This window comes from Danaus plexippus, assembly GCF_018135715.1.
Source record: "Danaus plexippus chromosome 29 unlocalized genomic scaffold, MEX_DaPlex mxdp_36, whole genome shotgun sequence".
NCBI lineage: Eukaryota > Metazoa > Arthropoda > Insecta > Lepidoptera > Nymphalidae > Danaus > Danaus plexippus.
The window spans coordinates 647,997-663,241 of record NW_026869857.1 but is presented as its reverse complement, the minus strand read 5'-3'; the positions used below and the strand labels follow the sequence as shown (position 1 = coordinate 663,241).

The following is a 15,245-nucleotide window of genomic DNA, read 5'->3' as shown; positions in this document are numbered from 1 at the left end:
CAAAAACCTTATTATAATCACTGGTGACGTATTTATTTCTCTTGTCTGAACATATTTTAGATATAATGTGTGTGAAATTCTCATCCAACAAGCTTTTTCGATTAAACCAACATAGTATATACAGGTATTAAGGCGCTTTCAGGCCTAAGGATGCTGTTAAAACAATATTTTGTTGACATAATGGCATATAAGACGGACTGTATAACTAAATATGACGTCACCTTCGTTCCACGGGTCCCTGACGTCATCAATAAAGTACTGTGCAGCATCATAGGCGTCGTCTGGCTCCTGGGCTATAGTCGCCAAGGACCCGTTTACTATAGAATCACCCGCGACTGAACGCAGTCTAAGCATCATTTTGTGACCAATCACAACGCCGCGTTTTGACACATCACATCATCGTTTTTCGTCCAATCACAAATCAGCTTTCGACCGATCACATTAAACTATCCCCACCGACGCCTCTCATTGGTCGGTTTTAGACCAAAATTTTTGAGCGTTTTCAAAACGTTTTTTATAGTTCCATTTTCAAAACTTAATATAAACACTTATGTCCTTTATTATTATTCCAAAAAACAAAATGCATTTTTTAATGCTGTTAAAAAAGGAGTTTATTCTTATATATAAAGACAATTTTTGAACGACTCTTAGGCAATTTGACAGTTTGACGTATATTATATGTCATTTAGACATACTGGATGACAAACATAGTCACATTATGTATGTACTAGTTTTTGCAAGCGACTTCGTCTGCTGAAAGAAATGTATAGCTGACCGGGCGAACTCTATCTCTTCTTAAAGACAGTAGAGAAGAAGATTTTGGATTTGATCAACTTTTGTCTTTTTTTTAACAATCGGATGAAAGGTATCCTATGTCCTTTCCCTTGTTCTGAGCTATCTGTCCACCAGTTTTCAGCCAAACCGATAGCCGTTCTTGTGTTATAAATAGTGTAACTAACAAGCCTCTCTTTTAATATAAAGATAATATATAAAACTAATATTTTCGGATTTACTAGTCGTTTTTTATTATTTTCACTACGTAGTCTAATTTAAAATAAATTCCGTACATCATCAGGATCGGACTTTGAGACGGACGACAAAAATTTTTATATATACATATTATAAAATAAAGTACCCCGCCGCGTCTGTCTGTCTGTTTGTTCGCAATAAACAGAAAAACTACTGCACCGATTGTCAAGCGGTTTTCACCAATCGACAGCGTGATTCTCGAGGAAGGTTTTAGCATATAATTTGTTAAGGTTTTGTATTGATTTGTGTGTACATTAACGATATTTATTGAAGATGTTGGGAAAACATGAGCCGTGTGAGAGCTTTTAACGAAAACGCTGCCTAAAGTCTTTGAGATATAACAAAACAATATATGGTGGGATTGTGTATCTTATATAGGTCTACAGAAAAGTCCGCGGTGGCATGTGTCTATGCCTTAAGGATAACGTACTATATCCATTTTGCAACTTTTAAAAATTGGCATTCCTAAAGCGTTTATTGGAAAGCTATTTACATATATACGGTACTAAGTCTTATCAAAATAAATTACTTCGTTTTCAAGCCTACATCAGTATCTGTCAATAACTTTTCAAATCATTTAAATCGGGCGCACCGTTTGTAAGTTATCATAATATAAGTTTAATAATTCTCAATATTAAATATGTTATTTTATTTTTTTTGTAAAGAGCCCGCGCGGAGCAGGGGCCGGTAGCTAGTATTCTGGGCAGATGTTGCACAACTACTTCTTTAATATCTTTAGATCTTTTTAAATAAGTGTATTTTTAGGTAAACTAGTTTCTACATGTTTATTAAGTGGGTGATTGTTTTTTTGGAAGGCGGTCCGTCTGAAGGACGGTTGAGTGAGTGAGGGAGAGAGACGGAATGAGTGTCAGTGAATTTTAATATAGGAATTAGGTATAGCATGTTATAATTTAGTAAAAAACATTTTTAAATTTGAACGATTAACGCTAGAGTGCAATGTGTATTGTGTAATGAAAAAAGGTATTTACAAAACTCTGTATCCTAAGTACGAGTTAACACGGTTCACCTTAACGCATAGTTTGGACGTAGCGTGAAACAGAGACGAAACCTCTTAGCATTCAATGGATTCAACGTGCGGGTGGCGGGTCCATCGCTGCAGGGAGAGGAGCTTCAATAGTGCCTGGGACTTGCAACTCAGGTGTAGGTTTAAGGCCCTATCTAACGTTAAACGCTCACCTCCACCGTCCAAGCTCCTCTCTCTACCTAAGAAAATCTGAATCGAACCTAGGCCAGCGTTCGAAGTACGTTCCAAGATAGAACTGGTGTTAGTTATGGACAGGGCCAAGTCTTTTAGTAGGTTGTAGAGAGATAGCTGTAATTCCTCTCGATCCTATTTCTACCGAGTACAAATCTACGACGACCTTATACCTAGTGAGCTCGTTAGTGAGCTCGTAATACTTTTTGACCTTGATGGCATGGTCTTTGAGGATGTTGGTTTCCAAAGGAACCGCGAGCTCTATTATCATTCAGTGTTAAGTTGGCAAACTCGTATACAGATACGTTAACTGTGACACTATCCGTTACCTGTTTAACTCGTACTGGCCCGATGTTAAGTAACAGTATAATGTTACGACGAAATAATGAGTTCACGTCGGCGCTAAGACCAGTTTTAGCTTACCTCACATACATTACTTAATATTCGAGACTCTACGTCGGTTCCGAATACCGATTGATTCAAAAGGACTGTATGTATGTACGTTCGTTACGAACACACACAGAAACTGCTGAACCGATGACTGTCAAACTTTCCGCGGATGCAACTGTAGCGTTGGAAAAGCATATACAAACTTCTGTTCGTTCTCTCGGAGAATCGAATGATGGGTAAAAAATATATAATTTAATTAAATTTATATAAGACAAAACAATCAAATAGCGCGGCGGGTGAGGCTCTAATCGACTGAAGCGAGATGACGAAAGTACTAATCAAATAACCCAAATTTAAGCTGTCCTTGATCAGATCAGGTCAGAAGCTGGACCCTCGGGATTGCCATCCATTAGATTCTATCACCTCAAGGGAATTGGAGTAGCAACCACCAATCGACGTCATAGCCTAAGATCAAAGTCGTCAGATTTGACGAGATTTCCGAACGTTATTTACAGAGGAATGCAGAATTTGAAACATATACGCACTAAGAAATGTGCATAGTTTTAAATATATGTATCTTAAAACTATATTTTAGAGGAAATTATTTGATTTCATTGCAATTTTTTTATTAAATATTCTCTTCTGACTCTATGGTTGATAAAATAGTCGTATATATATATTTAGGGAACGCACATTTAATTTGAACCGATCCTTAAAATTCCCGAACGCACCCGAAGTGACGTCACAGCGATGACATCTGGTTTGCTCACTTTTACGCGGGAAAGTATGGGGTTTTCCAATAGGGACGCTTGAACTTTGACAGCTGATTGCGGCCATGTTGTTTGAGTGACAGCTGTCAAATGCAGTGTGTTATATTCATTCCGTCCTCCCAAACCACCATGGCAGGTTACAGTGTCGAGCAGCACGTGCAAATCATAAAATTGTTTTATGAAAATGGGTCTTCAGTTCGAGCAACGTTCCGCGCACTTCGCCCGTTTTACGGTCGCGATGATCGTCCTGCCGAGTCGACTATCCGTCGATTGGTGGACAAATTCGAGTCAACCGGGTCAGTTAACAATCAGCCGGTTCCCGTGCGTCAACGTAACGCGAGATCTGCCGAGAATATCGCCGCTGTGCGCGACAGTGTCCTCGAAAACCCGCGGCAGTCAATTCCGCGTCGCGCACAGGAACTCGGCCTTTCGCAGACGACAACTTGGCGAATTTTGCGTTGTGACTTGAGCCTGCACCCGTACAAGATCCAGCTGACCCAAGAGCTCAAGGTTAATGACCATAGACAGCGCCGTGTGTTCGCTGACTGGGCATTAGAGCAGTTGGAAGTTGACGCCGATTTTGGCAAAAAAATCATTTTCAGCGACGAGGCGCATTTTTGGATGAATGGCTATGTCAACAAGCAAAATTGCCGTATTTGGGACGAGACCAATCCACACGAGGTTCACCAAGTGGCAATGCACCCGCAGAAAGTGACTGTTTGGTGCGGATTTTGGGCCGGAGGCGTGATTGGTCCGTATTTTTTCGAAAACGATAATGGTGTGGCCGTCACCGTCAATGGTAAGCGATACCGGTCGATGATAACCAACTTCTTTTGGCCTGAAATCGAGAATATGGATCTGGACAACATGTGGTTTCAACAGGACGGCGCTACGTGCCACACAGCACACGCTACGATGGAAGTTCTGCACGATCAAGCGCCCTTAATGGAAAACCCTATATTTTGTCGACGTGACTCGTGTCTTTGTAAATTGAATTTTACTTATTTAAGGTGTTTTTATTTAAGATAATAACGAGTTTGTTCTAGTTAAAAGTACTGGCTTTACAAGGCAACTTTATTTTTTAAATAATTTTGTTAGAAACCTAAATATATATACATATATACTAGTCTAAAAATTTTAAATCTTGACTATCAACCCGTAACCCGCAATCGTTATTAGACGTGAGGTATATAGTTCGCTCATAGATAATTTCTACATCTCATATAGAAGATTTCTACCAAACTTAGCTCAGGTAGATGCAAAATTTTAACAAAGCGCATTTTTCATTGTTGATGCCCCCACAACCTCTTGCGGGTCGCATTTCGTAAAAACCGTCCTTATCACCTCTGCTCGGCGGTAGGAATGTTCCAATCAGATTTAAAATCTCTACGACTTATGGTTCAAGATATCGTGATGAGTGAATGTATCCGTGGAAATCTATATACACATATATATATATATATATGCATCTTATTAAATTAATTACATCATAAGCATAGAATCTAAAAAAAACTTACTATTCACATAGCTACGGCGACGGAAATAAGTAAATTTTTTATAAATCATATATATCTATATATATGTGAAATGAAAATTATATATATTATACCTTGATAGTTCAATTTAGGTTTAATGGCAAATCATAGAGAATGTTCCACATACAGACAGAACGACTTTTACGAAAACATTGAGCGCGCGGGCGCAAATGTCACTAACATACCGTTGATGCACGCGGCTTCGTCTGTCACAATAGCGTTTGTTGCTTAGATAAAAAAAACACACACACACACACACTAGCTTAAATATTTTTTTTATACACGCATACTGAAATTATGGACGATGAAATTTTTACTGCTGAACAGATTTTGATGAGAACATAAAATCGGATAGACGAAATCAGGGAATAGTAAAGCTGTCGGGTGTTTGTAAATTTTAACCAAGAGCTGACAGACAGGCAAACGTTTAAGATACACCATTTAACTTTCTTCGTAACTAATCTCATTGTACGCTAACGTAATAACTTGGTTAATTTAACTGGCTGTTTGAACCGCAAAGATAATAATTAAATTATTACCATTATAAGAGACTCCTTCCTAATATAAATCGAACAGGTATGCTTAGTAAGGGTTTGTGACTATCATACCGACAGTTTAAACGTTAAACTTCACCAATCTTCGAAACGGTAACGTTATTTATACTTAGCATATTAGCTGATGCCCGCGACTTCGCCTGCGCGAACTTTTTAATTTTCATCAGAGAGGAACTTAAAATGTGTGTGTCTGTGTGTGTCACGTCACTTGATACAGTACAGGTGTAGATACGTGTTCTACAGCCTATATCTTATTGTAATAATTGACCGACGTTATTATAAAGTTTAATCAAAACCCGTTCAGCAGTTTTCGAGTAATAGAACCGCAAACAATCATGCATTCGTACGGATTTTCGCCTTATAATAAGATGATTTCGTCCGCCTTTTATCCCGCTTATAATCTGTACGTGGGATGAATTTTACCAATATCGGTTCAGCCGGATCAAATTACTGAGCAGAGAGTGTTCCAACACAAACCTCGTCCGTCAGACGTGGTTATGAATGTGTTCTTCTGGAATCTCATTTCATAATCCCATAACAAAATCCAAGCCATATAAATACCTGAGGAACCTTTCCTTGACCTTGAATTAAAATCCTCGGTCTATAACTCGCTAACTATTGAAAATATATCGTTTAAAAACACGTTATTACAATGAATTATGTCGAAACTTATTCGGAATTAAATTTACTGTACCATAGGAACAAACATACAGTTCTGGACAGACGGAGCGGGTGACAGAAACTAGTTTTAAATTAAACAAGCATCATGGCTGGCTTGCGAACGAACGATTCCTTAACATTATATATACACTGTGTAGCTCAGATTCATGAGATACAGTCTGCTGACGGACATAGACGTCTTAATATAGGCCCCTTCGATCCTTTGGATACGGAACCCTAAAATCAGATGACTACAAACAATTTGCTATGGATTCAAAATATGCTAAATAATATACGCTTGATGTTGATGATAGATTACTGAGGAACAACTTCGTTTAAATAGCGTCAGACGGCAGGATCTAGGTCTCCGTTTTCTGGCGACAGTTGAGAGGCATTATAAGAGTTGGACCTCACAAGGGAGCTGAACAAAAAGGAACCTCATCATCAGAAACAGAACAGCGATGTTATCTTTATTTGTATAACTTTATTTACACCTGATTCCTATATTGAAGACGCTATTGTAATTTTCGGTATTATCCCTTATATAGTACAGAGAGAGGAGCTTGGACACTAAGGAGAGCGTTTAACGCGTCAGATAGGGGCGCTTTAAACCTACACCTTGGTCGCAAGTCCCAGGCGCTGTTGAAGCTCCTTTCCCTGCTACGATGGACCCTGAACCCGGGGGGTAAATCCATGGAGTGAGAGCTGTCTCCTATATATTATATATACAATCGAACCATTCAAAGCTCGACGGTATATCTTATTTCTTAGAGAAAAATCCAGGCAAATAAGATTTTTAGTTTCGTAAGAAAACCGTACGAATAAACAAACACACACAGCCGGAGGGACCTACGCTGTAAGACACTACATCTCGTCTGTTGATCATGGCTGCTGTAATGGACCCGAAGCGTTTTGATCTTGTAGATATAGAATAATAAAAGATTTGTAGTATACGAAAAAGCCTAATTTCATTTAGATGAGTACACGCGAACATCCTAACTATCATTCGAACCGGACAAAAAAACTGTCAAAGATTTCCTATTAATCACACCAAAATCTCCTCATCAGCTGCAAGATCTAAACCTGGTCGTTGAAAATACATCATAATTGTCGTCAATCAATAAAAATAAATGTGCTTTATAAACGAAAAACTGTCAACGCTGCGTATGTAGTAACTATATTCACTCGTATTAAGACTACGTAAGTTAAGATCCAAAAATGAACTCGATCGAACGGCATGTCTTGCAGTTTGTTACAACATGTATATTAAAATTGGACAATCAACTTCGTTTCTCACAAGAAAATACATCGGCTCACTTAATTTTAAGCAACGTAAAGATATTCACAACACAGCCGATATATAATGTCGGTCACAATGAAGAAAAAAATAGCCTTAAACAACACTTTTATCTCATTTCAGCTGAATAAAATTCTTTTTAATATTACGAGCTTCGTCGGCTGAAACGACGTTAGCGGCGAGACGCTACACGCGGCACACTGACACTACTTACTAGCCAATAGGTAATAGTGTTGTGACACGGGTCGATGGTTACGCAAATATCGATATAATATAGAAAATTTTTTTTTTCTTTTTTTAGACGTCATCATTGCATTACATGGTAAAAAGTTTTAATATATCAATCTTTCCGTTTCAAACTCATATAATTCTTGTATTTATGGCGTAAAAATTATACTGTTCTATTTTAAGGATTCCGGTAACAGACAAACATACACATATTATTCAACGGACAATTATTGGATTCACTTTTCTATTGAATTCATGGGTTACTTGTAATTAAGTTATTAAATCTATCCTTGAAGTGACATTAGATACAGAACGTAGTAGGAAATATACAGACAAATACTAGTTTTCTTGTTGTGTTCGTCTCGACAGATCTACTGCATAGATCACGGTTATATATTATAGGAGATATTTATTACACACTCGGATATTTTATATACATAAATGATATGTAGAGATGTCTTTATTTCATCATCATCATCAGTCTATCGGAGCCCACTGCTGAGCGAAGGCCTCTTCTCACATGGAGAAGGTTAGAGCATTAACCACGCTCGCTCAAAATGATATGGCGATTTTCAAACTTATAATTTGATATCAAAAGACCAGGTTTCCTCACGATGTATTCCGTCAATGTTAGTGGTGTCTAAATACTCTTAGAAAGTATATATGATTAGGAGAAATCACATTGGTACTTGCCAGGTTTCGAGCCCGCACCCTCGTATACGAGAGGCGGGCCGTCAACCTCCAGGCCGCAACGACTATATTTAACATAAACTATAACAGTTTTGAAAAACAACTACGTTGATAAGTACGCCATGTTAAAAGATTTATTTGTTTAACCAAAAAATCGCTCAAAGTCGCGTGCATCAACTTTATTGATAATCCTTAATAATCATCGATAGCATGGTCTACTTGCCATCACTATTAATGACGAGTCACTCAGTCTGTTACACCAAGCTCTCAGACCGACGTCCGTTAAAAATATTACCAATGTATTTGAATTTACATGTTTTACTTAAAAAATTTCAAAAATCTACTATTTGTTGATGATTATCAGTGTAGAGCTTATTTAATAGCACTCAAAGTGTGAGACGGGTTGGGAAACAGTGTTCCGTACCATTATTATTTACGTGAACGAGCAAAAAAAAATTTTTATATTACTTTGTTTTGCTATTAATATATATTTTATAGTATTTCTTGTTAATTATAAAAGAGAGAGAATAAATTAAACTCTGACAATGATTATATTGCTTCATGAGATATAGTCTACTAACAGACGGACAGACGAGTATAGTTACGGTCCAGATCAGCATTTATATATATATATAAGATCTCGTCTGCCCGTTATCACTGTCGCTGCAAAGTAACCGAAACGTCGGGAGTATGTATATTTTTTAAATAATAAAATACGCTTTGTAATAGTAAAATATTATTTATATATATATATAGGACCAAAATTATAACTTTTCAAAGTAGTTATCATTATTTTTGTAACGACTTTGATATAAAACTTAATTTATTTAAAACAATCCAATAACATCTGCTTTCAATACTTTGTGTTGTCTTAGTATATAGGCTATCAACTTGTAACTCAGCATATTACATCAGGACCCTTAACAGTAGCTTACATCGTCACACTCAAGACAGACAGTATTCAGTTTTTTCATACATTACAAACGATTGTCACAGATTAGACATGAATGAACCGCCTGTGTTGAGTTTATACAACTCGTGGTAAGAGTGAAAACTAACGGTGAATTCCGTAGAGCTCTTTATAAAAAATATATATTAATAATATAAACGAGATTTTATTCAGAGCTCAGTGAACAACGACTACGTTGACTTCAATAATTCAAGGAATCTATGGGAATGATAATTTTGTTTTACTACAAAATTAACAAACGTTTGTCTAAACATACGACTCTGTACGCTTAACACGAGTCCGCACCGTAACTACACACGATACGTTCCACGTTTGAAATTTGATAGTACGTCAATGCTTTATTGTGAGATGATTTATGAGTGAAAAACTGACATACGAATGAAGTAATCAAGTTAAAATTACTTAACAGCTTTACCAGCTCACCACAGTTAAACAGCGAGCATATCCTGGAGCTCGTTACTAGCTTGTTTTACTCCAGTAAGTTTCCGACATAAAATCCTGTGTCCGACATACATTTACAGATATATTTTTTTTATTATTTTATTTCATATAATTATGCAACATTTTGTTTGAAGCGTTCAATGCTTAGACGGTGGCAGTAGGAAACCTGTCCGAGACCAAGGCCGGCCGAGATTACCACTTAGGGTTGGCACACGAGAGAAATCACGATTAAAATATTACAGAGGAACTTCATAACAACATATATAATGTTGAACACGAAGAAATCTATTTTTATATATATATTTTTAATACATAAAATAAATGTGTTGATAACTTTAATAGTGTTTGGAATTGTAATGAGCGACAGCCCTGGAGGTGAAAGGTGACATCGGATCCCACTTATAGTAATGCCATTATAATTTGGTTGTAAGTCGCCAAATGAGTTTAGAAGATGCGAACTAAAGGACGTACTCATTAACAGACAGCTATTTACTACACTAGAATTGACCGACGTCATAAAATGGGGAATGTATGTATAGTTTACTGGGTCACAGTTTTGTCTGGGACTCGCACTAAGGTCAATTAATTACGTGATACTATCAGACTGGCAGTATAGAATAAACATCAGAGACATTGTACGTGACACGATGGCTCAGTGGTTAGAGAGGCGGTATAGTTCTCGTGATAATAAATATTTTATTTATTCATTCATTCGTTCTTCGTTCGTTCGTTCGTTCGTTCATTCACTCATTCATTTATTTATTTATTATGTTACATGTATTTTTATCGGAGTCAATCCCATTTATAGCCATTATAAATATATCTGTGTTTAACGTCGGAACATTTAAAATAAAATATAGACACGAAATTGCAGTCCTAAATTCTCAGAATGTGTCTGAGAACTGTACTTAAGAATTTATATTTCGCAAAAAAAAAATCCCATTCCATTTACTTAAAGTATAACATATTTGATTTTAATTAAAATTAATTTAAATAAAAAAAAATTTGTTAAGGTAAGGTTTTTACGGTTATTTATATTAAAGAAAAAATACGAAATACGAATTTATAAATATTTTTTGGGACAAAAACTTAAATAACCCAAATGAGGTGCAGACATTTAGTAAAATTTTACTCAGTCCGATTGTTTGATTGTTCCGACTAATCTCGGAAAGTTTTGTTATGCATTTCGCTGGTATGATAAGGAGTGGTTAAGGCTACTTATATGCCAAAAATAAAATTATATGTATATTTTTTATATATATAACACAATGTACTACAGACTTGTTCTGATAAGCCCTTAAACCCACAGAATCACTAACCTTTAGCCTCCCTCAATGCCAGCGCTGCATGCCGATGTCTGCCCCTCTCAGCCAGCACCAGGGCTGTGTCACCGTCAGAGTTCATCACTGTCTGGTCAGCTCCAGCCTTTAGTAAGGCCTTCACGTTCTCCACGTGACCCCTCTCAGCGGCAATATGAAGAGCTGTCTGTGAACGAATTTTAACTTATGGTCCAAAACTACCAACTGTCAAGCTCACTTCAAGCTCGGTTTGTCTCATCCCATAAATATTAGTTTCAACTACATATTGATGGAGTGGTCCTAACAAAACTTATTACACTGCTTATACTAAAATGATAGACAAATTGTTATAATTTTTTTATAAAAACTCCTTTTGGTTTAAAATAGCAATGAATTCCTCTTTCAGCATTGCTATTGTACCAAAAACTGTCCACAAATATGGCCTTTGATATAAGAATAACAAAATTTTGTTTAATCTAAATTATCCCTAACCCATTATCCTGGAACATGTGAAGGTACCAATCAAGTTAACACAGTTCAAAAATGCCATACATCATTTTGAAAAACGGCTAATAATTTTACATGCCCGGACAAATATTAAACAAATATAATATTAAACAAATATAAAAACAAAACATAAGAACCATTGCGAGGAAGCTTTCAAATAATGGAAACCACATCAAAATCAGGCATTTTGTTTGAGAGCTACAATGTCTCAATCACACACACAAAGACTGTAGACACACATAGACAATATATTATAGATAATAAATAAATACCTCTTTCTGTGTTGTCACAATAATAACTTAGGGTTTACCAAAAATCATTATTATTTAATTACTTTCCCGCCCGTTTCCTGATTGGACTTGGCATTAACATCAGCGCCGGCGTCACATAGAGCAATCAGACAGCTGCTCCGTTCAGCAAGAGCTGCGGCATGGAGGGCACTCCTCATGTAACCATCCCTTGCATCCACCTCAGCACCTGTTGCTAGCAGCTCTTGCAGAAGTTCCAGGTTATCCCATAATGCTGCCTTAGAATTACAATCACAATAAACAACTATCAGACCCAAGAAATGTATCGCAAAATGATTTTAAATAATTTTCGAGCCATGTTTAATCAATAATTGACTATTTTATGAATTGTTTGATTACTCATAGCTTTTAAGTACTAAACAAAGGTTTATTTTAAATGAAACTAGTATTTTTCGGATTTACTACGCGGATTTTATTATTTAACCGTGATCACGGTTGCTGCAAAGTAACCGAAACGTCGGGATTATGTAGTTTTTAAATAATAAAATCCGCGTAGTAAATCCGAAAAATACTAGTTTCATTTAAATGAATACTCGCGAAAATCTTAGATCTCAAAGGTTTATTTTACTAATACTTGATTAAAAATTAATATCTCATACATTTTTCGATTTCAATTCAAAATATTTTATTATTTATCTGTTGTGTCAATTATAATTAATTACAAAAAATTATTATAATTTAACAAATATATAATCAAAAATTGTAACATTATGCTGACAAAATAAGTTCAAAAGACTCGTAAAATATTTTGGTCTACTTAGATGTTGAAACATATGCATGAGTTTTAGTAGAAGAGAATAACATATTTCGGCATATATCGAGTAACTTCGGCTTACCAGATGCAGCAGCCGGCCTTGGAAATTCTCCTCGTCCGGCGACAGGTCCATTATAATAATTTAAAGCGACAGTTTTCTATTATTCAACATATCCGCAACGAAAATTCGGTCAAGCGAAGCCGAGTTATTGTCTTCAACATAACTCCTACACAAAGAGAGATCCTAAATAAAATACAACTCCACATTGAAGTTATAGTATTGTAGTTGTTATAAAAGTAACTAAATAGTAAATACAAGATTGTTGTAATTTTTAAAATATATATTTACGTATAATTGTTGGACATATCGATTTTGAACGAACGAAATTAGGTATTTTACCTTTTGACAGTTCCCAGATGATTGCAATCGGATATTTGAAATGAATTTTAGAAACATTTTAATATATAAGGATACATTTTTTATTTATACGTATTTAAATTAGGTACTGAAAATATACTAATTAAAAAAAAGCTACAATCACTGTGTTAAACAAAATAATGTAGAATCTCTCTAATATTTTTAATTTTTAAAGAATATGCTTCTACCCTCACTTACACTGAAATGAAAATAAATAATTCAGTTTTCCTGAAAGAATATTAAGAACACTGGGAATTATACATTAATTTCCCTATTTAAAGAAATACAGTGTACGATGTGGCGGTCACGAAGTTCTCTTGAAGAATGGGAGAGGAGAAAAACTTATTTAATTCGAAGTTTATTTGAAGACTTGCCTGGTAAGTATTTTATTTTGAAGTAACCTTCATTATAAACTTAATTAATTCTATTTTAAGAAATAAAAACTGATTTTTATCATCAATTGTAATCATTTCTCTTCTAACCGAAACCTCTTTCAAAGCACGCTACTGAGCTCAACCTTCATCGCGTCCATCTATCTTAAAAAACATTACATCGCTACCTGCCTTACGATACATATAAATTGAAGCTCTATAAAAAGATTTGTAGCTATATTTTTTTCTAGTTCAAATAAACTAAGATTTTCGGATGTACTACGCTGTTTGTATTATTTTAACTATGTGCTCTCAAAGTTTTGGTTCCTCTAGAGCAACCGTGATCACTTGTAGACGAGATGAAAATGTCATGTAGTTTTAATATAATAAAAAAAACGCATAGTATCTCCTAAAATCTTAGTTTCGTTAAAATGAGTACACGCGATAATCTTAGAAATCATTATTTTTTAGCTCTTTCTCCGATCTATGAACAGCATGAACCAATTTCTCCGTCGTCTCCGAGCTACTTCATCAGGGCTGAAAGTCCATTACCAGATTTGATTATAGAAATAGAGCCAAGAAAACCAAATCTACACGATGACCCCGATGAGGTTTACGAAGAATTAGCTAAAGAAATGAGACGCCTTTATAAGAGGGACTTCTTAGGCGTTGCATCTCGTACAAGTAGCTCTGAAATTGAGGAATTCGATGATAATAGTCCTACTGGAACATATGATAGTTCTTCTGGCCAACCAGAAAGTGAAGATGAACTAAAAGAAGATAATCAAACAATTATCATTTCGCAAAATGACCAAATAGACATACAAATAGAGAACTCTTCTCATGAGAGCTCTGATGCTGAGATTGTTTCAGAAACGGTTCTAGCTGAAGTTGAAATACATCCACGGAGTGATGAAAATGAACAAGGAAGATATATACCGTTCAGATTATTCCAGAGCCTTCAGCCGATACCCGAGTTCGATGAGCGTAGCTTAAATGTATCAAAAACAACCCTGGTCATCGAATCCATGGATGAGCGAGAGGGAGATATTGGCGTAGAAGAAGCTTCTGTGACAAAAAGTTTTGCAAAAGATTCAGGTACCTGGGATCATAAATATGTCAATTCTTAAACGTTCATAGATAATTAATTAACCCATATATATCTTAAGCAAAAAAGGATTTATATATTACTTTTGTAGTCAAGATGTTAATAATATATTTGTTAATTGATTCATTCCAGATGCAAGTTCTAAACACAGCAGTTCACAAGGCAGTCTTAATCACTCATTTGGCTCACCAGATATAATAAGACAAGGAGAGCCTTTCACTTCTCTGGGTACGCCAGTAGATCCGAAACAAACGGAATCTATCATCAGAGAAACAAAACGAACAGATTTTAGCATGGAATTGAAATCGGAGGAGTATTCTGGAGATGTATTATCATCGGATAGAGAATTGGAGTTGGCTGAAAGTACAGCTTCCGGTGAAAATCTCTTATATTTAACATCAACGCCTAGAAGAAAGAGAAAATCAGAGAAACCTGTATATACCAGAGAAAGAGAGCATAAACGGCGTTCTTTGTCGATCTCTTCTCCTATTTCTGAAGCAAGCGCTGCAAACGCTGCCATACAAACATCGTTCTCGGACGGAGATCCGGATTGGACTTTTTTTTGGAGTAATTTTTTCGTAGGAGCACCTACAGTTTATAATATTTGCTCTTGTGACAATCATGTTTGTTCTTAATTTTTTTTTTATTAATATATATTTATATTATAAATTATAATACAATAAGTAGTTATTTACATGATT

General features: G+C 35.8%; 2 protein-coding genes across 5 annotated transcripts in view; one reads left to right on the top strand and one right to left on the bottom strand.

Moving 5' to 3' along the window:
* The window catches only part of LOC116776759 (leucine-rich repeat serine/threonine-protein kinase 1), a 47,156-nt gene extending 34,103 nt beyond the window's left edge, over window positions 1-13,053 (bottom strand). For 2 of the 4 annotated variants that reach the window (XM_061528953.1, XM_061528951.1), the window contains exons 1-3: window positions 12,730-13,029; window positions 11,920-12,111; window positions 11,100-11,265 (exon numbers count right to left, since the gene is read on the bottom strand). In XM_061528953.1, coding sequence (XP_061384937.1) covers window positions 11,100-11,265; window positions 11,920-12,111; window positions 12,730-12,780 — 409 coding nt within the window. In that variant the 5' untranslated portion in view covers window positions 12,781-13,029. Of the gene's footprint in view, window positions 1-221; window positions 576-11,099; window positions 11,266-11,919; window positions 12,112-12,729 lie in introns of those variants that run through there. The other 2 variants (XM_061528950.1, XM_061528952.1) reach the window with 2 other exon arrangements.
* Window positions 13,054-13,270: 217 nt separating this feature from the next.
* On the top strand, window positions 13,271-15,179 carry LOC116776760 (uncharacterized). Its single transcript, XM_032670002.2, has 3 exons — window positions 13,271-13,442; window positions 13,908-14,534; window positions 14,677-15,179. Exons 1-3 carry the CDS (start codon window positions 13,361-13,363, stop codon window positions 15,177-15,179), a joined length of 1,212 nt encoding a protein of 403 aa, XP_032525893.2. The 5' UTR covers window positions 13,271-13,360.
* The last annotated feature ends 66 nt before the right edge of the window (window positions 15,180-15,245 follow it).

What these genes read in the sequence shown, in the direction of transcription:
- LOC116776760 (XM_032670002.2), top strand. Translation starts at nt 13,361, where the DNA reads ATGTGGCGGTCACGAAGTTCTCTTGAAGAATGGGAGAGGAGAAAAACT. An exon ending in TTTATTTGAAGACTTGCCTG is followed by an intron (nt 13,443 to 13,907) that starts GTAAGTATTTTA and finishes ATTATTTTTTAG; the next exon opens with CTCTTTCTCCGATCTATGAA. An exon ending in AAGTTTTGCAAAAGATTCAG is followed by an intron (nt 14,535 to 14,676) that starts GTACCTGGGATC and finishes GATTCATTCCAG; the next exon opens with ATGCAAGTTCTAAACACAGC.